Genomic DNA, 19,903 nt, shown 5'->3' with positions numbered 1-19,903 from the left:
ATTATAATTATAATAACGTAGCCTTTCTTATTTAATTAAGTTTAGGTTTTAATTATAATAATTTAATTATAAGAATCTCTTATTATTAAGATAAGCTCTTAATAAGTTACTTCTTTCTTATTAGAGTATCTTTAAAGAGCTTTTTAGTTAAGATAAGTTAATCTTTTACTTATTTCTTCTTAATATAATATCTTAAAATTATTAAATAATTTAAATTACTTCTTCTTAAGTTTTTTTAAAGATAAAAGTATATAGGTTTATATAATCTTAAAGTTTAAGTTATAGCTTAATAAAAAGAGTAAGCGCTTATAACTTTTTATTAGCTCTTTTTAGGTATTTCTTTAATAAATTTAAGTAAATATTAAAGTTTATAAGGCTTTAGTCTTTACGTTACTTTACTTATTTTAGCTATAAAGCTATTTAAGCCTTATAATTTTTCGTGTCTCTTAAAAGTGTAAGAGTTTAATTTTAGAATGTATTTTAATTATTCTTAAGGTTTTTCTTTTAATTTACCGGTTATTTATTAAAATATTAGTTTTATCTTACCTTATATTTTAAGTTTATATAATTTAAGGTAAAGAGAATTTTCTAGTAATTCCTATAATACTTACGTTTCGCTTTATTAAAAGTATAATTTAAGTTATTTATTTAAATCTTATACTTTTAAGGGTTTATTAAATAATAAAGAGAGTTAATATTCTTAACCTATACTTTTTAATTATTACTTCTCTTTAAATTATAAGAGTTACGCCTCTTTTTTACTATTAAGTAAATAGTTTTAAGAATTAATTTTTATAGCTTCTTTTTCTTTATTTAAAGCTCTTATAGCTTCTTTAATTAAGCGATTTAATTCTAAAGAGCTATAATAGCCTTATTTAATTATTTAAGTGTTTTTCCTTTACTTAAGGCTATTATATTCTCCTAGTCACTTAATAATTCTATTAAATCCTTTATTATTAGAGGTAAAGGCGCCTATAAAATAAGGGTTCTTTAAGTGCTTATTCTTATTATTTTAACTAGGTAACTTTTTAAAAAGCTTTAAAAATTATAAGATTATAAGAGGGACTAGGAGTTAAGTAGTTAAAGTAAGGGTAATTATATTATAATAACTAAAGCTTATCCTATTTTCTAGTTATGTAAGATATAGGGGATATAGTCCTAAAGCCCCCGTTCCACGTGACGTTATTAATCGCGTTGCAGGTGGGCGGGGTTCCCCAACCACCTTACAAACGGCAGCAATACATTCATGTTTCAATTTAAGCAGGCGAGACCACAACATAGCATCATGTGGCGTGAGCCTAATGCAAATTCCTAGGAATACGTTGGCCAAGAATTCCTCCGTATTCCGGCCGAGAGCCACCGCGCCTATTGAAGCCGATGAATCCATAAAGTGGACTCGGTCATAACCCGAGGCACAATTTCAGAGACGATGGGGTTGGATGCTTGGATACAATACGGGAATGACTGGCGTGGCTGTATATCAAAGCGTGGTTTGACCCATGGTAAACAATTGACAATTCATGTGCACTCCAACAACCCCTGTTTGATTCACCACCCGTGACCTTGCCAACAGTCAAGTGTTTTGTACGAATAGTAATAAGAGCACTCATAAATCTTGGCAAGGATGCGAGGTTTTGTATTGCTTCTCTTACAAAATCAGGTGCTTATCCCCCCCACTTCCTCTCTATAACTTATATCAACTCTTTATTCGCTGTGTACCCCCCCGTGAAGTCACAGGTGGTTCATTAAACAGGGGTTGGAATGTATTGTATCTGAATCCCAATCCCGTAGTCTCCGACTCACAGGCGTATAATCACCTATATGTCGTATTATCATAATAGCAATGCAAGTCGTCACCGCTCCACACTGAACCAGGTAGTGGAATAAATGCCGCCGGGGGAAGATGGTTTCTTGACGACGAGTCGGGATGTGGGTAGAATAAGCGACGAGACTTTGCGGAAGAGGACATCCCAAGTATTTAAATAGCTCGACTGCCCCCCAAAGTTGGACTCTTGCTGCATCATTCTTATATCTACAATCAACTTTACTAAATAAAACTTGACATCATCACCATTTCATCTCCAAAATGAAGGTCGCCATCCTCTTCCTCGCCGCCGCGCTGGGCTCTGCAAGCGCTTCACCGGCCCAAAACTCGCAGAATGCATGTGTTTGCGGGGAGCGTTATCAAGTCGCTACTATCAGCGAGCAGGAAGGGTGTCCGCTTGGCTACACGACGACCCTGATTTCCGGGGAAATTCAATGCGTTCAATCCGGTTGCTCTGCTGAGGAATACGCGAAATGCCACAGCAAATAACAACAACAACACAACACCAACTGCAACTGCCCAAAGCGACCGTCAAGCACCACCAAAATACAGAAATTGTGTCAAATCAAGTCGTCCTTTCAGCGGCTGAACGGAGGCGCCACGCCAGGCTCGCGCCTACCTGACGTGAACCACGGACTACATGGGCATTACAGATTTTCGTTCTCTCTCTAGATATATTCATAGTCCATCTTTAAAGGTTTGCGAACAAAACCGCCAGACCTTCAATACAACCACCATCATTCAAGTACAGACACATTGTCAACGAAATGCTTAATTAAGTGCCTTTGAAAAAGAGCCCATGTTGGCCGAGTTATCTGCAGGTAGAGCCCACCGTGTGGTTGCAGCTCTGTTCAACTCTACACCGGATACTTGACGCTGAAGAAAACCACCCTACTACCAGAGAAGCTACGCATCATCATTATGCTCAAGAAGAAAAAGCCAAGCGTACATATAATGCCTTAGTTGGCGCAATGGGCGGCCGTGCGTCAAAGGCCAAGTAGGCATATGACGATGGCTTTGCAGCGAATTGGCACGTAAATAAAAGGCAATAGAAAAGATTGCTGTTATTAAAGAAAGTAGCAGCTCCAAGTGCTAATTATTGACAGTGATGGAGGTGCGTGGCGTTTCGGAGTTGGCCATGTAGTAGGCCACCGACACGCCTCTATAGTTATTCTTGTCTGAATGTCGCGTAGAACATAAGCTACTAGCAATGCTGCTGCGAGGATTTCAGTAGATGTCTGATTTTGCTCTTGTTTTCTGACATGACTCGCGATATTTACTACAAGGGCGATTGAGGTTATTCGTGCGCGAGGTTGGTATACAAAAAAATAGTAAATGCCAATCACGGGGGATTCTAGTCATCATGTGCGTGCGCCTCTGCACCTTGTATTCGGTACTGGAGTGCTGCTATGAATACATTGCCTCGCATCCTTTGGTAGGCTGACGGCTACATGTCCCGACGAAAAGGTCCCCAAACATATTTTGGAATACCTAGACAGACTACGTACAGTGACAACAACAAGCGCAGACTGCCCCCGCTGCCCAACTTGACTATGGTTTCAAAATACAAGCACCATGTATCCCGCTCAAGTAAATCCTCCTCATGACTTTTGGGCTTGGAGGCTCACTGACTACCCAAGTATTCTCCTTGGGCGGACGGCCATGCCAATGTAAAATTGAATTTCGTAAACTAGATTCGGGAACTTGGATCCAAGTGCGTGCCACATTGTCTTGGAACAGTCATGTGCCTGGTACAGGTTGCGTTGCACCGTCAGAGCTCAACAACAACGCCCAACAAAGGGGCATCGCCGATATAGGACCTAGAGGTTACACAGACTGAACACATGACCCGCTGGGAGCCTGGGCATGGCTGTTCCTTTCATGTATATATAGTGGTCTCTTGTCCCTTTGCTTCCCTTAAAAATCAAGGACATTTGACATCCTACAAGATTGTTATTGAAGAGAGTCATTCCGCTCCGAGCCCTTGATATCAAGTCCCTGTCACAGGTTGGCAAATCTGCCCTCGCTGTTCCTGGTTCCTGGCTCGATGTACACTGTACCTCAGCTACGTGTTGGTCCCACGCTGTCGAAGCCGTCTGATTTGGTGGGGAGAATGGCGCCTCCCAGATTCTGTCTGTATTTCCCCTCGCTGCGTGGACATGTGTTGAAGCCCGGTCATGTGTATATTTGCCAAGTGGAATCTACCACTTAGCTTGTGCGCAAAATCACAAGACGACTGGTAATGGAATCGGAGAGACAATCGTCCTTGAACTCGAGTCACCATATTCATAGTATAAGCCTGGTGATCTGGTTCCAGTTTATAGGTTGGTTTACAAGCCAGCACATTGAATAAAGTTGACCCAGCGTACGGTAGAGTATGAGCCTCCCGCTTTCTGGCCCTAGATTCAACAAAGTAGCATCAAAGGGATTCACACGGCAAGCCAAGATGACTTGCTTCCATGCAAGATCTGGTGATGGAGAAGGGAGCCCAAAGGGAAGTCTTTAGGCATGGTGGTTTTTCTTCTTCTTCTTCTGACCAGTTGGCCTGTTGGATACCACCGCCGACTTGGGTTTCAACCTGAAGCGTCCTATTTGATTTGGGTCCCTACGAGTGTTTCCCATGGGGCCGCGCTGGTAACATTGTTACTTGCTAATAAAGGATGATTTTCTTTCCACACATGATGTTTCATTGCTTGGGAAAGAATCAAGTTCAATGTCTGTGAACGACCGCGTCGTGGATTGTTGTTGTAAGCGACACACTGGAGTGGCGGCGCGTCACTGCCGCCGGTATGTTACGCCGCCTCATCTCTTCCAGTGCTTTCAACTAAATAAATATCATTGCTCTCCATGTCCCATGAGGTGCTGACGCAGAAACAGTCAACGGAGGCGTTTTGGCTATTGGCCAATGGCAGTCCACTTGTGCTATTCTTGGCATGACATCTGTCGGTACCCCTTGCGCCTGTGGCGGGAAAGAACCTTCTGGTGGCATATGGCGGCGATACGAGGCATTTGCAACGGCGGAAGATGCCGCATTGTACACGAAACTGCCGTTGGCGGGTGAAGTAGGGCTGGGCTTTGTGATTAAGCCACTCTCACGCTCAGACGTGACGCACAAGTGCACGGTAGGGTTAGGGTCTCGCGGCAGGCAATCTCACGCCCAATCCCACCCATGAAGCGAATAAGTCCTTTTCAAAAACTCCACCGCCCTCGTAAACGCCTCATCCTTGACCTCCTTCTTAACAACCGCATCAGGAACCAATCTCGTCAGCAGTACGTTCATTCGCAAAAGCCCCAGGTGAACCCATCATGATGAACAACTCACCCTCTAAATACCCGTGAAATCCGTCTCGCGCAACAAACGTCTCAACCACATTCCCCTCTGCCTCGTTATTTATCCTCTCCTTGAACGCCATCTGCTCCGCATACAAGATGTCAATCGCCGCAACCACCAACAGCATTCTCTCCGGAAGTGTCTCCCTCCTTGCCAGCACGGGGTTCAGCCGCGGATCATCCATGTGTTTCGCCCTCGCTAGCTGCGCATACGCATCGAACAGCGGCAACAAAAACTCCAATGGGTCCGGTTTGGGATAGTTGGCGGGTTTGGGTTCTTTCCCGGCTCCATTCGCAGGTCCAGGGCACCGTAAAATGCAACGGCTGCTTTGAACGAGGTTCTTGCCGCCGCAGGAAAACCCGCTGACGGTCATCAAGGTAGCGTCGGCGCCCCATCTACTCTGAGCGTGGTCCTGGATCCATTTTATAGTAGCGTCCGCGTCGTCTATGGCGCATAGGAAGATGTGTTCAGGTGCAAAACGGTACGTTATGCTGACGACCACTGCGCCCGTCTCCTTGGCGAGACGCTCGTCGAAGCGTGCATTGCTCTCTGCCAGACCGCCAATGAAGGAGCCGCCGTGGATTTCGACGTGTAGAGGCCGGAGGGAGCGGCCTTTTCCTGTGCCGGGGTGTTTGAAGATGATGGCGCGGACGGCGCGTGAGGGGAAGACGGGGAGGTGTTCGACGGTGAATGGCCGGGAGAAGAAGTAGGGGAGGGCGTTAATGGAGTAGGTTAGCAGTGTGATGGGTTGAAGGAGCAGAGTTCGACAGCGAAGATGGAAGGGGATGCTGGGATTGAACAGGGCGACGAGCAGAGGGCGGTACCAGGTGGTAATGGTGCGGTAACTTAGACGCTGAGCATCATGATGGTGACAATGGTTGCGATGGGTCTAGACCAGGTCGCTGCGATCCGAGACACAGATGTAGACGCAGATCGACGTCTTTAGTGAGCAGTGCAGCCAGTGAAGCGATATGGAAAATCATGGTTGGGTGAATTTGTCTTGCTGCTTGTTCCGATAAAACTTCCCAAGGCATGAATGGCTGCGGCTGAGCGGTCGCGTTGATGATCGACAATACGGAGTAATCATGGTGCGAATATCTCGTTACCTATGTCTCGTCGAAAACACTTACGAAAATCTCGCTATGGAAAGTCAACATCTCGACCGAAGTAACAAACCATGATACAGTCCTGGATACTAAACTACCTAATTGATGATTAGAGGGGGCCTGGCGAGCCGAGAAGCGCTTCCCAAGACTACTGTGGTAATTTCGACTTGATCCAGAAGTTTCAACAGCCGTCATCCGTTTGTTTTGAAACGATAGGTCCTCGGGTAGCGCACATCGCTGTTCATGCACGAGATGCTAACGAACCATGAACTTGAGCCCTGCGAGCCTTGTGTGCCACACGTTGAGTGATTGGCGCTGCCACACGGCGCCGTATCCGGATCATCACCCATTGGAAGATGAACCTGTGGGGTCTGGTTTGACATGCCAGGACCTGAGACCCTGGGCTGTATATTTCTTTGTGTATTACAGTGTAACAGTGTAACAAGTTGGACTGAAGATCTGCCATCTAAGCTAAGCCATCTCAGATCTCGCTTGTCCGTCTTCATATCTGTTCATAAATCCCATCAACGGCCAAACGGGTCGTCGAGGGCTAGGTGCCAAGTAAGCACAACCAACCCAGTGAAACACAACGAAACTTGGTCTTTATATAAAACAAACAAAACCCCACATGTCTGCTCCAACTAGTTTTGTGAAACAGCTTACAAGTCCTCGCAAAAGTCGGCAGTAACAGTGACGGTAGCGGTCTTGGTGGGAACGGGAGCGGTTGTGGTAACAGCGGTGATGCCCCAGCAGGAGCACGCAGAGGAGTATTTGCCGGGGTTATTACAAGATGAAGCATAGGCAGGGACGGCAGTAGGCGCCTCAGTAGCGGCACGGTACTCAATATCACGCTTGGTCAGGGAAGCGGGCTCATCAGGGTCAACGGTGACGGTGACGGTGACGGTGCTGTTTGACAGGGTTAGCTTGGGCTTCATCAATGCTTGGGGAAAGTGAGAGTCCCGTATTGGGATCCGAATTCGCAACATACGTAGCGTCGGGAACCACGGTGGTCTTCATGAAGTTGGAGCAGTCATTCTTGCGGGAGGTAATGGCAGTGAGGCCATCACGGGTACCGGTGACCTGGCGAGCGCAGTTATCACCACCGCAGTGGCCATCACGGGCCTCGATAGCGCCAGCAACGGCAGCAGCAACGAAAGACAGAACAACGGCAGCCTTCATGTTGAGGTGTAGGTAGGTAAAGAGCTACTTTTGATTGATACGATCGGCGACTTTGAGTGTAATGTGCGAGGGATTGTCCTGCATGAAGTCGGTGACAAGACAAGAAGGGCCAGGCCATTGGGATTCAAGACAGCAGAGGCAGTCTATATATGAGAAGCAGGACCAACGGACCAAGCACAACCATGCCACTAGCCTACTGGGGCATTGGGAACGAGCTCAGACGGAGGGATCACTCAAAAGATGCAATTTTGCGATTCTTGGCGGATGCAGCCGAGCCGGCAGCATGCTCAATACAACCTCAACGTGGTGCGGCCCTGAGGCTGGGTTTGCAAAAGCTGTTACTACTGGTGCTTTCAACGGAGCAATCCAACGAGGACATGGGCAGGGGCCCATGCATAAGCTGTACAACTCGAGTTGAGTCAACTAGCCGTTTATCGAATCTCACAGGTGCGGTAGCCGATAGAGGCGGACGTGAGAAGAACGGTCACAACTGGGCACGTTGACTAAGGCAGGACAAAAGGCACCGAGCCGGGGGCTCAGGTCCTGGCCCAGGGTCGAATCCCACCTATCAAATGCACCACCTCCCACATGAGGCAGGTCAAGGTGCCTTGGATGTTGGGTCTGAGTCCAGAGGCAACGTGAGCAGGCAAGCAAAAGCTAGCTGCACGAGAGGATGTTGGGTCGGCGCTGGTGCTATTGCGGCGGGGGCAAATGGGGTCTGCCTGTTAACACCCGTCTATTCGGGGTTAGTGTTGTACGGAAAGTTCTCAAAGCAAAGAGGAGGCACCCTAGGACGAACCCATTGAACCCCAGTGTCGATTGACGACGCGTCGCCTTGAAACGCCGAGGGTTCAGCTCAAAGGTGGTTAGTTTCCTAGACATTATTCCGTGCGATACGAAGACTGCAGTAGGGCTGGCCTGTGCACCATGGTTGTCACTTTGGAGGTGTGCCGAAATAGGTGGTTGGAGTAGCGAGAGCGTGTGGAGAGAAGAGACGATGCGTAGCACGGGAGCAGAAACTGACTTGGAGAAAGAAGGAGAGGGCAGGGAGGCGGGAGGACAGAAAACAGAAGCCAGAGAGTGTACGAAGCATTCGCAGGCCATAGCAGCAAAGCCAATTGAGCTTGATTCGGTCGGAAAGCGACTCGACGTTGCATGATGGGCTGCGCGTTATGAGGGGAAAGGAGGCCTCTGCGGAATACGGAGTAGTGATGCAGCAAACAGGCTTGACCCCGTCGTTCCTGCCTTCTTCGACACCAGCTTACTCCGGCAGGCGCCACTCACGCAACAGACCAAGGTCTGGTGCCGCTTCAAACGTTTTTCTTCCTGCTTATCCGTCATCTCCCACATGATTGAACTTGATACGACTGCCCGGTCATGCCGTTGCTTTTTTCTTTTGTTTTCCCTCATCGATTCCTTGTATCACTTGGACAATATCAGTTGGCTCTCGCCAGCTCTCAAGATGACTCAATTGGACGGGCTCCTCACCAAAGTCTTTGAAATCGCCGTCTGACCTCATCAACTCGACGTCTTGTGTCTGCTTGTATTTGCGAGTTGCCCGCTTACTAAATAGACGAGGGTCTCAATCTGCCACAAGCCGTTGGCGAGTCGACTTTTGGCGATACACATAGCATCTTGATCTCACCATCGAGTCTTTTCCTGTCTGCTGCCAATGTTGATCAAGCTCTTACTCGACTGTTCGACAATGCTCGCGTGTTATATGTTTCGGCTCAAACAACACCTTCCACAGCACAGAGTCAATCAACTAGGGCAAATGATGAGGGGGCATTCGGCAACGCTCCCGTCGACTGCCCGGCGACCCGGCGCAGGATCATTGTTACATCTGTCAGGATAAGCAGCGAATGATCTTGTGACGTCCCCTCGCGCCGCTCACTTATGCATGATGACAAGCTCCAGCCACTGGCAATGGGCAATGGCATCAGCCGGATCGGCGGCTTTGGTACTCAAAGTGCTTTCCCCACCGCACGCCTAAGGAGTATTCAACTGAGGAAGCATAGTAAAAATGGCGGTCCATGGCAGGTCGATATCGGAATTATTTTTTCTTTTCCCGCCTCACGTCACATTAGCATATCTCATGTCTTTCCTGGCAAAAGCACTACGGGTCTCTCTGTCAAGCACTTGGTGCCGGGTTGGGCGGGTTGCTCGGGCGTGGCGACCGCCGAGCGCCACCAGGCACAAGGAGAACCTTTGCCCACAGCGGGGAAGTCGGGGTTATTTACTCTGTACGGGTTGGCCTACTCTGCATGCAAAGCCAACGCACCCTAGTCTTTGGAGGAACGAAGTCGTTTAGGAGACGCCCAGACGCACGTGGAGAGACTCAAAACAGTATCATCATGTCAGCGGGTCGTACACATAGCGTTTCGGTCACCCTCTGCGTTTGGTTAGCAGTGCCGTCTTCCCAAAGACACAACGACAACGTTAAGAGTAAGCGCGCCACATGGCTAGAACTGGGCAAAGAAAGATGCAAGCTTATTCCCCTGGTTCGCTCACACCGGCTATCTCCATCTTTGTATTACGGGCACTTGGTCCTCGGCGTTGCATGGGTTTCCGCGTGCCAGCCATTATTGATGTATGCTATGCATAAGCATCGCGGCTTTTACCCTAAGCAATTGTGGTGCTACTATTCAATCTTTAAGCGTAATGATGGTTTGCCTGAGCATAATTGCTTGGAATTATCTGCTGTTTTATGCGAGAATTACGTCTCGTCAATAGCATGCCATTTCGTGCGTCTGGGGTGTGCACTTGCAAATTTGATCTTTGTCGACTGCTTGTACGACCAAATCTATCCGTCTGGTCCGTGGCACAACCGTGGCAGACAATATGGACTGGATTCTCGTAACAACTGTCTTATAACAAAGCAAGTGGGTGGCTTCTGGTTCATACGGAATGAGCCATAACGATTCTCGTCGTCTGAGCTTTACAGTATCTTCTGTCAGAGGACCGTTCTTATCATCCGCCTTGTCCAATGCCATGCTGTTGTTTTACTTCTCCTTTGTGATGTTGACTTTTCATCTCCGCTCTTGGAATAGGAACCGTGTTATTTCTGCCCCCATGTCTCCGATTTCTTGCGGCTGTTTGAACCACCTTTGCCGCGACTTGCCCTCCAATCCCCTCTCTGCCCACCAAGCCTCCATCTCAAGACGCCGTCGCACCACAGCCGCGTCCACTCATCTGCCATACCACAGCGGCGGTTCCTGCTTCTGGTCACCGCCTCTAAAGCCTGTATGTACCTCGCTGCAAATCTCATCTCGCAGGGGCTGCCGAGTGTCCGTAGGGCACCGGATTGCAATAGCTTACCCTAGGGCGTGTGGGATATGGAAGCGTGGGATACTTTTCCCCATGCTCACTCACGTAGTTGGGCCCATGTCCCTTTTTTTATATCGCAAATATCTCGCCCATGGTGAATTTTTTCCTAGTACGGAGTTAAAGAGCTCATGCGTCTCTAATAACTGCCCAAGTAAGCCCGAGCCGCGCTGAATAACTGCTCAAGAGCAAACGAAGATCCACCTGGAAGAAGTATGCTAAGATCATGATAGCCGACATCAGCAGCTGCGCCGTGAGCATGCAGCAGCCGGACAAGGTCGACATCAACCAGGTAGGCAACCCCGACGAGTGTCGGCATGTACTCGTCTGGTTCGGGGGGTCATAGAGATGGATGTCTGGTCTGCATATTGCCACACCAGTTCCCAGTCCTCATTCTGCCCACCGGCAACGTAAAGGGACTCAGCGACAGCCAACAAAGCGATATCCCTCTGGACACTGGTTGCCTCGCCCACGCTCAAACCTGAGAAAAAAAGCCTTCCAAGCTGTCTTGGTTACGGCTTCTTTGTTCAAAGCATAGTAAGAGCTTGTCGGGCTTAACCGCGAGTTCATGTTCCCTCCTTGCAACTTTTCACCAGTCAAGGCCGTTGAAAATATTCATGAGCTTCGATTCCAGACGCTCCATTTACACCTAGGCGGTCCTCGGGTCTACGAGCTACAAGCTTGCCTAGAGGACCGATGTCGCAGAGAACGACGTGTCCAACGGAATCTAGGGGTGATTCTTTAGCCTCGATTTCGCGATAAGAAGCGTCTACGTCATGAAGCTGCTCTAGGGCGATGAGAACCTCTGGCGTACAATCTTGCTCGATTTGCCTGGAAACGCTGCGCCACTTGCAGACGGTAGAAAAGGTGCCGGTCGGGAATAAATGGCCGACATGAACAAAACTGCGAGCGTGACTGCGCGACGACCATACGTCCCGGCTTCCATACAAACTAGCCAGACACTTTATGTAAGGGCATTTCGCTAGTTCCTCATGTATCAAGGCATCAAAACCTCTTGTCATAGATCTGCTCGGCCCACTTGTCTTTCTCCGGTTTCCATACCGGGCTTTCTCTTGTTCCTAAAGTAGCGGCTATAGAGGCTTTGGATCCTTCGAATTCTAACATGGTAAAGGGGGTAAGTCGATGAATGGAGAGCGAAGGCGTCGCGCATTCAGTTTCAGATGCCATGTTGGAGGGATGCCCGTTGTGCTGAGAAGCAGCCGCATTGTGGGACAGAGAGACCAAGACCATTGTGAATTGTTGCTACTAGCACTCCATTAGCAGGGTATTTCTGTAGCTTAATAGGAAGGATATTGGGCTTTTCATGTATCCTGAATAAGTCAGGGTTGATGACGTCGGTGGTTACAAATACGGCGTGGATTATCGTATTCGGGAAGACGACTTTATGGCTTGATTCCTGCCAAATAGGCCACCTCGAAACGATCAAAACACATCATTCCGTCAGTATCCGTCAGAACTCGGTCCCGGGAAGCGGGTATTCTTGTGGTGCTATGTGACATTGCTCACGTGTATACAAGGAAACAAGCCACTTGGCCGAGCTTTGTGAAGCTCAAGGGGGAGCGACCAGTATCACTTGGCCAGGTGGTGACTGGCTTGACTGCCCCTTTCCGTATTGCTAAATCCAGCTACGAATATACACCATTCGTTGTATAACGAACACGAAATAATATCGTCGGATATCGCAGCATACGGCATGATTGGTCGGTTGCCAAGGATGAACTTGAGCGGTGGTTTGATCAGTCCAGCGTTACAAGCTCCGCGGACGCGAGCCAACATATACATGACCTTGGTCTCTGGCTCGGAGCAAGGGTACAATATCACTTTTAGCTTTGGAATACCAAGGTGGCGCAATGTCTGGGTTTGGGTTCCTACACCAGCGTTCTCGGCCCTCTCGCTTCCAGACCAAAACGATAAGGGTAGCTGGCCTCCGAAGACAACGATTTTTTACACGGAGCAGCTAGTTCCTGATAGTTTGGCAATATAAAACAGCAGGCGTGAGACAGAGGCTCATAATTTATCCAACTTCGTGTCGAGACTAGACTTGGACTCTTTTCTTAAAAACCGGGACATGTGATGTACAACACTTGAGAAACCTAATGGCGTCAACGGAAGCAAATGGCATAAAAAAAACCTGTACCATGTCCTCCCGGCCCAGGTTCATCATGCCAAGGCGACTGTGTGGCAAATTGAAGCAACAGCATGCGTAGAAACTACAAATTTAGATACAATCACGAAATCCAGATATTACAACATCCAGTAATCAAGTCAGTCTGCGAAGCAGTCGAAGAAGGGTAGTACTTTCAGAAACATCCAAAGGCTGGCAAAAGCCCAACATGCCAGTCTGTTTTCCCTCGTGCCGCCTACATCGACCAACTTACCACGCACCCAGCCAATACCGTCATAAAACCAATTCACCCATTCACCACCACGCCGCCATTACAGTGCAGCGTCTGCCCGCTCACACACGAGCTGTCCATGGAAGCGAGAAACACGACGCAGCTCGCAATCTCGGACGGTTGAGCCGGCCGACCCATGGGGCTAGTGAATTCCTCCTGCGCCTTCTTATCCATAGTCGCCGGAATCAGCGGCGTCCAAACTAGAGGCGGTCAGCTACTAGCTCACGTTTTTCTTTACAGTCTGCTACTGTACCGGGTCCCGGGGCCACGGCATTGACCCTAATGCCCCTCGATATGTACTGGTTACTCAGGCCTCGCGTGAAGGAAACGATGGCCCCCTTGGTAGAGGTGTAGTCCAACAGGTCCGACCGGCCAATGTACGCATTGATCGAGGCGTTGTTTATAATGACGGAGCCGGGCTCCATGTGCCGGAGGGTGTATTTGGCCATGAAGAAGTACGAGTGCATGTTGATGTCAAATGTATGAATCCACTGCTCGTCCGGCAAGTCGAGGATATCCTGCACCATCATCTGATCTATCTAGGGTTAGCTTTGTGTTTCCCCCCCAAACAAAAAAAAAACTCTTTCCTCAAGCCATAATGCCCGACTTACAGGCCGCGTTGTTGAATAGAATGTCTATGCCGTCCATCTTTTCCATGGCAAAGTCGATTGCCTTTTGGCAATTCTCCTTCTTGACAAGGTCTGCGGAAAAGAGGTGGCATGTGCCGCCCGACCCCTCGACCTGCTTCTTGGTGTCTTGGGCGTCTTGCTCTTCTTCGGGCAGATAGACGATTGTTGAAATGGCGCCTTCCTTGGCAAACAGCACGGCCGTGGCTGCGCCGATGCCGCTGTCGCCGCCGGTTATCAGCGCCCGTTTCCCCTTTAGTTTGTTGGCCGCTTTGTATGTTGTCGCGGTTCCGCCGGCCTCGGGCAGCTCCTCGCGAGTGGGCTTTGGCGACGGCATGTCTCGTTCCATGCCCGGAAACGTCTGCTTGGAGACGGGGATGTCTTGCTCTATTGTTGATTTGTTAGACGGACAGGGGCTGGAAAACTGGCCAGAGGGGTCGCGCATACCGTCTTTGAATTTGGATGTCATGGTGGTTTCAATGTTAACAAATGATGAATGCCTCGGTACGGCGAGAGTACAAGCAAAAAAACACCCCCCATGGCCGTCTTGGAATTACAAGCTTAAATATTGTCGCAGGCTCTAAAGAATACCGGGCTGGTCCCTCAACCTCGACCCTGTGTATTGACCTCATGGTGACGAGCACACCTAACATGATAGCAACCTGTCGTCATGGAAGTGGGTTCTGATGGCTAATTGGCTGTGCCGTGGCTTGTATTCCTGCTTTGGGCACATCTAACTGTCCATCCAAGACTTCTGCGACCGATGGATGATTCATAAACACCCAGACTCGTCGAGGCCATTGTATCACAAGCTAACGGGTGACGGGTTTTCCGCATCCACCAGCACTATCACGCATCAATATGTAGCAACTGCAACGGAATTAGCCAGGCCAATAGTAGAAAGCCATCTTCTGGTATACGCCACGACCACTAGGCTCATATTTTAGCACTAGCCTGGCTCCTTGAAAATCCAATTTGGAAAGATAGAAGCGGCGGATGAAATCCTCCCAAGCGTTCCGTCCGCAATACCCGCCTTCGAGCGCACCGTGACACAATGGCACATACCCTATCGAGCGTCATTCACGCGGCCCTTACAAACCTAGGCGCTCGCCGCGGCACAAATAGCACCAAGGTGTCGACGGCGATGGGTTGCCGTGTTCCCGTAATGATTCAGATCAAAGCTGCGCAATGAGAGAATATCCCATGTGGCAGGGGACAAAACTAGTTTGGTCAGGGCTGGAGCAGAGTGTTGCATGCCGAAGCGCTAGTTTGGTCCATAGTGGCCCCGTAAAGCCTTTGCGTATCAGTCGATAAGAACCTGAAGCCTAATGAGCGATGTCGACGACATCCGTGTCACTTGCAGGGCTGCTTCATGCGCGGCACGGTGGTTGGAGACGGCCACGAGGGAAAAGGGCAGTTGGACCGGATCGAGCTCGGTTGCAACAAAAGGGATTTTTTTTTTTTTTTTTTGCAAAGGAGAAAAATGAAATTTATTAATTTCCGGTCGGATTAGTGCGCTCGGAAAAGCCTGTTCGCCACAGGCTGTGATCTGGGCACCCCGACGTTTGGGAGACCACGTTCGGATAGTAATATCTCATTTCTTGGCCTGCCCGTAGCGAATCTGGGGAAACTTGATCCTCTCGGCTGGGCTCCCGAAACATGTTGGTTGTGGAGATGATTGTGTGGGAGATGCCGTCCCGGGTCGCACATTCATCCATCATTGCGGTTTGATGAGAAACAGCATTTGAGCCCTTCGTAGCGAGCGGCGCCCAGCGGCAAATGCGTCGCGTCCATGTCGGCAATTGATGATTTTCATAAGCGAGACATATGTACGTTGCATGCCTACGCCACATTACACTAGTCAGTATCGTCCGACGGGTAGGGCAAGACGCACGTTAATGACGGCTGCGGACTGCTCGTCAAGCGACACGAGACCATGGCTTGCCAATCGCATTTGCCGGACAAAGGGTAGCGTTGTAGTATGAGGTAACCGAGAGAGCCCAATAACATAGGACAATATGAGCCTCATGCAACAAGATGCTTGTGATACAACATGACAGGTCCGCCTCTCAAGCTGGGAAAGAGGCTCTGCCAGGACCTCTGCCAGGAACTCCCAAACGGCTCGTTGGTGAAGCCGGCATCGTCCCTGGATGTCAACGTGGCCGACTCCACAAGCCCAACGAGCCGCTGTTGATCATCTTGCATCTGTCGTCTCCGAATTCTAGAGCAACTCCCGCAGTCCGCAGCATCAGTTGGCTCATGGCGAAGTCGGTAGTCAGGGGGCTTCAGAAAGTTCCATGCCCTTTCTTCCAAATTACCCGAAGCCTCATCCCTCACCATGCCGCCACAGTTCTGTATACTTCAGATGATGGGTTCATGCCAAAGACCTTGGCGCCCTCATAAGATATCCTTGGCCGAAAGCTATCAGGGATCCCCGCAGTGTAACCCAGTCTCTCCACCCGAGAAGCTTCAGCGAATACAACCATGGGCGCCAGGTCGGTGAACCATGCCTGTTTCAATTCTAGTTCCATGCAGGAGAGGGCCTCGGGGCTATGGTTCGCACAAAGCGTTGATCCCCCTCGTTGCGCGTTTGGTTGTCACGCCGAGTACGGTGGATTGTGTAAGTGGACCTTTCTCGTCCGACGATGCCAACAGGACCAGGCCATGCAAACAATTCGACGCCATGTCACGATGTTGAGTGGACGAGGAGAACAAGTCCAGCGCCACCCTCACCTTGGAGAGCCACGGCCTGCCTCTTCGTCTCAAGGGTATCGCCTGTTGATGATTCCATATTTCTTAAGGCTTCATCCTTGACAAATCGGGACCTGCCTTGGGCTTACTTATCTTCCCTCCCCCCTGAGGCCTTGCGGAGCTACAACCCCGTAGTCGGATTACGGGCGTGACGACGTTTGCCTCTGGCGGGCCAGAACTTCTTGAAACCATTCATATTCAATCGTGGTTGGCTCACCCTGTTGTGGAAAGCCTCGCTCATCCAACTCAAAGCATACGCCGTACCCAGTGACCACCCTTCGATACGACGCTATTTCGGCTGCTGGTTTCACTCAAATCTCAGCAGACCACTGGAATCGCCAGGTTCAAATTAATTAGGCGAATCGCAAGGGTCGCAAGGGTCGCCAAGGCTACCCTCAACTGCCGTTTTGCCTCGATTGAATGACTTCGAAGACTACCGTGCAACTTCGCAGCTCTTCACCGCCTTCAGCCGAAAAGATGCTCCTGTACACAAGGCTTGCTGTCCCCAAAGTCCCCAGAAAGCGATCACGGGCTGGTGAGTCTCACAAGTTAGTTTAAGCTGTGCAGCGGCCTGTCAGTCCGCTCTATGCGCTCATTAAATCTCGCTGCTAATCGCTGTCCCACACTCGACACAGGTTGCAACTATTGGTGAGTATTCTCCATGACTTGACGACTTCGTAGCCAGTCTTCATCGCTAACTCAACGCAGTAAAGATAAGGTATTATTCTGCCTTCGCCGTGTAATGTCGTCGGTGCCACTAACAAGATATACAATAGAAGAAGAAGTGTGATGAACTTCGGCCAACTTGTAGTAGGTGTCGGGAGCATGGCGAGGAGTGTCGGTATGAACCAGTAAAGCCGCGTCAGCGCCGCAAGATCGAGGCTGCCAACAAGAAAGCATCAACTGAAGAACCCCCCATACTTCCTGGGGATCCCAAGAGCTGCGTGTCAGTCCAAACAACGTTGGATCATCAGCTGACGTTGGCGAGGACATCGACCTCCCACGAAACGCAGCACCCCATTCCTTGGGACACCTCTGAGTCTATATCAAAAGATCGTGGACGCGACTCTCTAGGCCCCTTCGGCCATGATTCACTATCTCTGTTGAGTAATGGGACCCAACTCTTATCTGAGAGCCTCCATGTCTCTTCAAAGTCCAGACACAGCCCATCCCTCCCCCTCACCGCGCCTGCAGCCACCCCGTCACCGCTGTTCGAGTTTTATGCCCCTGCGTTTGAGGAATTCTCCGACGACTACCATCACCGAGTCCTTGTGAATCATTTTTGCAATACCATTTCCCATCTGATAGTTTTGAGAGAAGATGAAGGAAACCCATTCCAGCAACTTGTTCTTCCACTTGCGTACAACAGTCCGGCTGTTAAGAGTGCCATTTATGCCCTTGCCAGCGCCCACTTAGAAGCAAAAAGGGTTTGGAAGATGGACAACGACCAAAAGAGCATTCAATTTCACAATGAAGCCCTTCGTAGCCTGGCAAAACTCATAGAAAAGGGCAATGATGCAGACAAGAATGAGTTGCTGGCAACCATTATTTTACTAGTATACTACGAGGTGGTGAGTCGGATAAACCTTTGTCTTTATCGTTTCGTCATTGATTAACTCACAGTATCATAGCTCGTACAAAGACAGCGTTCGAATCTGGTCGAAGGTCATTTGAAGGGTGCGATGGCAATAATGCGGAATGGGCCGAGCAGAAATGACCAGACTAGTTTGTTTTTAGACAGAGTAAGTCCGTCGTAAATCAAGTGCATGAGGTAAGAACCTAACTTGTCCAACCAGGCGTTCCGATTTTACGATGTGATTGCAGCTTTGTCATCTGGTACGGCGCCAGTGTCGGATCATCCAAGCTGTGACAGTTTCACGGGGCTCCTTGAGCAGACAGACTCACAAGGCTCATCATCGCCACCTGTCAGTGTGGACGCGTTGCTCGGCCTCGCTACATCTCTATGGCCAGTCATTCACAGACTATCGGGTCTCCTTGCTCTAAAGAACTGTATTGAAGAATCAGCATCTCGTGGTGACTTCTCGGGTATTGCCGACCTGCGTGCTAGATTGGGCGTAGAATGCGCCGCCGTTGAGTCTTCTCTCGAGGAATGGCGGCCGATGCTGCCAGTAGAGCGTGGTCCGCAGACCAATCTCCAACAATCAACGGCCAATTTCGGGGCTAGAATGAAGCAGTTCCAAAGCATCTTCAATACGGCCTTGGCCTACAGGCACTCGGCTCTGGTGTACCTGCATCGAACCATTTATGATTCTCCTAGAGATGACCCAACGGTGCAGCGCCATACCTCCATCAGCCTCGTGCACTGCGAGGCGACTGTGAGACACGAAGGACCTATGGGTGCACTGCTATGGCCCTTGTTTGTTGCGTCCTGTGAGGCTGTTGAACCAACAGATAGATATTTGGCCAGAAAAGCTTTCAGGGGCATTGGCCAAAGACAGGGAATGACAAATATCGACAGAGCTTGGGAGGTGGTGCAAGAAGTCTGGAACCGGGCGGATGAGATCGGTGACCACAGCCCAGGGGCGATCATCACTCCGGGACAGGGTAAGAAGGATCTATGGAGAAGGGTGAGCGAGGATATGGGCATGACTATCGTTTTTGGATAATAATAACTTTTTGTTTTCCTGCAGATATGGGAAAGGATGTGAAATTGCTGATGGGCTTGATGAGGAGGCTGTGGACGGGACTGTGCAAAGGGAAGCGATGCCTATGTTTCCTGGAACAGGTGCCAAAAGCAAGCGATTCCGACTCCCCAAAGACCAAAGGACGCAGGGCTTTGGTATAATATTATTGAGTGCCTTATTCCCCAATGTCCCTAGGTGACACAATGTCCAGCGTAACCCCTGCAATGAAGCAGATTCGTCACTGAAAAAAATAGTTAGCATTCTGCCGTGGTCTGACAACAAAACCTGTTCCGTAGTCTACTTCGCTGGCGTGTCGTATCCCTTTCATGACACCGTATTACAGAATCAATGGACCACGTGTATTATGGTGTGACATGAGGTGGCTCCTGTTGCTGGCGAAATTGCACTGCAGTATCACTAAAACAAGCTCTTCATATTTTCCTAGATGCGGTATCCTGACGGGCATCAGCCGCATCTTACTTCCGGGAGGTTTCAGCCGAGACTCCAGTCAGCTAGTATGACTACTCGAGAGGCCGATCTGTGTTGCTGAACTACCCTTGTGAGAGAGGTGATTGCCTCTCCCTGTTGACGGCCTCGCATTGTGAATCGACCCTATGATGACTCCACCATGCAAGCGATGTTGATGCGCAAAGTGAACACAAGGTCTGATCGACAAACCATGGAATACCTGTTGGCTGG

The 19,903-nt window shown here is 49.4% G+C and overlaps 6 protein-coding genes across 7 annotated transcripts; 2 read left to right on the top strand and 4 right to left on the bottom strand.

Moving 5' to 3' along the window:
* Window positions 1-5,073: 5,073 nt before the first annotated feature.
* Window positions 5,074-6,139, bottom strand: J3458_011714 (uncharacterized protein; the record flags this gene model as incomplete). The annotated part of the gene is made up of 2 exons (XM_066119953.1): window positions 5,074-6,001; window positions 6,075-6,139. The coding sequence occupies 2 exons, from the start codon at window positions 6,137-6,139 to the stop codon at window positions 5,074-5,076; spliced, it is 993 nt and encodes a 330-aa protein (XP_065975071.1).
* A 782-nt stretch (window positions 6,140-6,921) lies between these two features.
* On the bottom strand, window positions 6,922-7,441 carry J3458_011713 (uncharacterized protein; the record flags this gene model as incomplete). Its single annotated transcript, XM_007813933.2, has 2 exons — window positions 6,922-7,168; window positions 7,251-7,441. 2 exons carry the CDS (start codon window positions 7,439-7,441, stop codon window positions 6,922-6,924), a joined length of 438 nt encoding a protein of 145 aa, XP_007812124.2.
* A 382-nt stretch (window positions 7,442-7,823) lies between these two features.
* On the bottom strand, window positions 7,824-8,701 carry J3458_011712 (uncharacterized protein). The gene is made up of 2 exons (XM_066119952.1): window positions 8,241-8,701; window positions 7,824-8,177 (listed from the first exon to the last, which is right to left on the bottom strand). The coding sequence occupies exons 1-2, from the start codon at window positions 8,543-8,545 to the stop codon at window positions 8,135-8,137; spliced, it is 348 nt and encodes a 115-aa protein (XP_065975070.1). The 5' UTR covers window positions 8,546-8,701; the 3' UTR covers window positions 7,824-8,134.
* Window positions 8,702-9,337: 636 nt separating this feature from the next.
* Window positions 9,338-9,727, top strand: J3458_011711 (uncharacterized protein; the record flags this gene model as incomplete). The annotated part of the gene is made up of 1 exon (XM_066119951.1): window positions 9,338-9,727. One exon carries the CDS (start codon window positions 9,338-9,340, stop codon window positions 9,725-9,727), a length of 390 nt encoding a protein of 129 aa, XP_065975069.1.
* Window positions 9,728-12,887: 3,160 nt separating this feature from the next.
* Window positions 12,888-14,833, bottom strand: J3458_011710 (uncharacterized protein). The gene is made up of 3 exons (XM_007813934.2): window positions 13,794-14,833; window positions 13,436-13,717; window positions 12,888-13,382 (listed from the first exon to the last, which is right to left on the bottom strand). Exons 1-3 carry the CDS (start codon window positions 14,275-14,277, stop codon window positions 13,198-13,200), a joined length of 951 nt encoding a protein of 316 aa, XP_007812125.2. The 5' UTR covers window positions 14,278-14,833; the 3' UTR covers window positions 12,888-13,197.
* A 1,790-nt stretch (window positions 14,834-16,623) lies between these two features.
* Window positions 16,624-19,496, top strand: J3458_011709 (uncharacterized protein). 2 transcript variants are annotated; one of them, XM_066119950.1, is made up of 6 exons: window positions 16,624-17,207; window positions 17,268-17,277; window positions 17,336-18,130; window positions 18,191-18,301; window positions 18,356-19,147; window positions 19,211-19,496. In XM_066119950.1, exons 1-6 carry the CDS (start codon window positions 17,146-17,148, stop codon window positions 19,226-19,228), a joined length of 1,788 nt encoding a protein of 595 aa, XP_065975068.1. In that variant the 5' UTR covers window positions 16,624-17,145; the 3' UTR covers window positions 19,229-19,496. The 2 variants fall into 2 exon arrangements, with proteins under 2 accessions (XP_065975068.1, XP_065975067.1); XM_066119949.1 differs by having other exon boundaries at window positions 18,356-19,496.
* The last annotated feature ends 407 nt before the right edge of the window (window positions 19,497-19,903 follow it).

Source organism: Metarhizium acridum, assembly GCF_019434415.1.
Source record: "Metarhizium acridum strain ARSEF 324 chromosome Unknown scaffold_234, whole genome shotgun sequence".
Lineage (NCBI taxonomy): Eukaryota > Fungi > Ascomycota > Sordariomycetes > Hypocreales > Clavicipitaceae > Metarhizium > Metarhizium acridum.
Note: the sequence above shows the minus strand (reverse complement) of the source record. Positions and strands in the feature narration are given on the sequence as shown.

Bases quoted from the DNA above. Each gene is read 5' to 3' on its own strand.
- J3458_011712 (XM_066119952.1), bottom strand. From the start codon at position 8,545: ATGGCCTGCGAATGCTTCGTACACTCTCTGGCTTCTGTTTTCTGTCCT. The intron at 8,178-8,240 runs GTTCGTCCTAGG...AACCCCGAATAG, and splicing joins TCGACACTGGGGTTCAATGG to ACGGGTGTTAACAGGCAGAC.
- J3458_011710 (XM_007813934.2), bottom strand. From the start codon at position 14,277: ATGACATCCAAATTCAAAGACGGTATGCGCGACCCCTCTGGCCAGTTT. The intron at 13,718-13,793 runs GTAAGTCGGGCA...AACCCTAGATAG, and splicing joins TCTATTCAACAACGCGGCCT to ATCAGATGATGGTGCAGGAT. The intron at 13,383-13,435 runs GTACAGTAGCAG...GACCGCCTCTAG, and splicing joins TGCCGTGGCCCCGGGACCCG to TTTGGACGCCGCTGATTCCG.
- J3458_011709 (XM_066119949.1), top strand. From the start codon at position 17,146: ATGCGCTCATTAAATCTCGCTGCTAATCGCTGTCCCACACTCGACACA. The intron at 18,131-18,190 runs GTGAGTCGGATA...ACAGTATCATAG, and splicing joins TACTAGTATACTACGAGGTG to CTCGTACAAAGACAGCGTTC. The intron at 18,302-18,355 runs GTAAGTCCGTCG...TTGTCCAACCAG, and splicing joins CTAGTTTGTTTTTAGACAGA to GCGTTCCGATTTTACGATGT.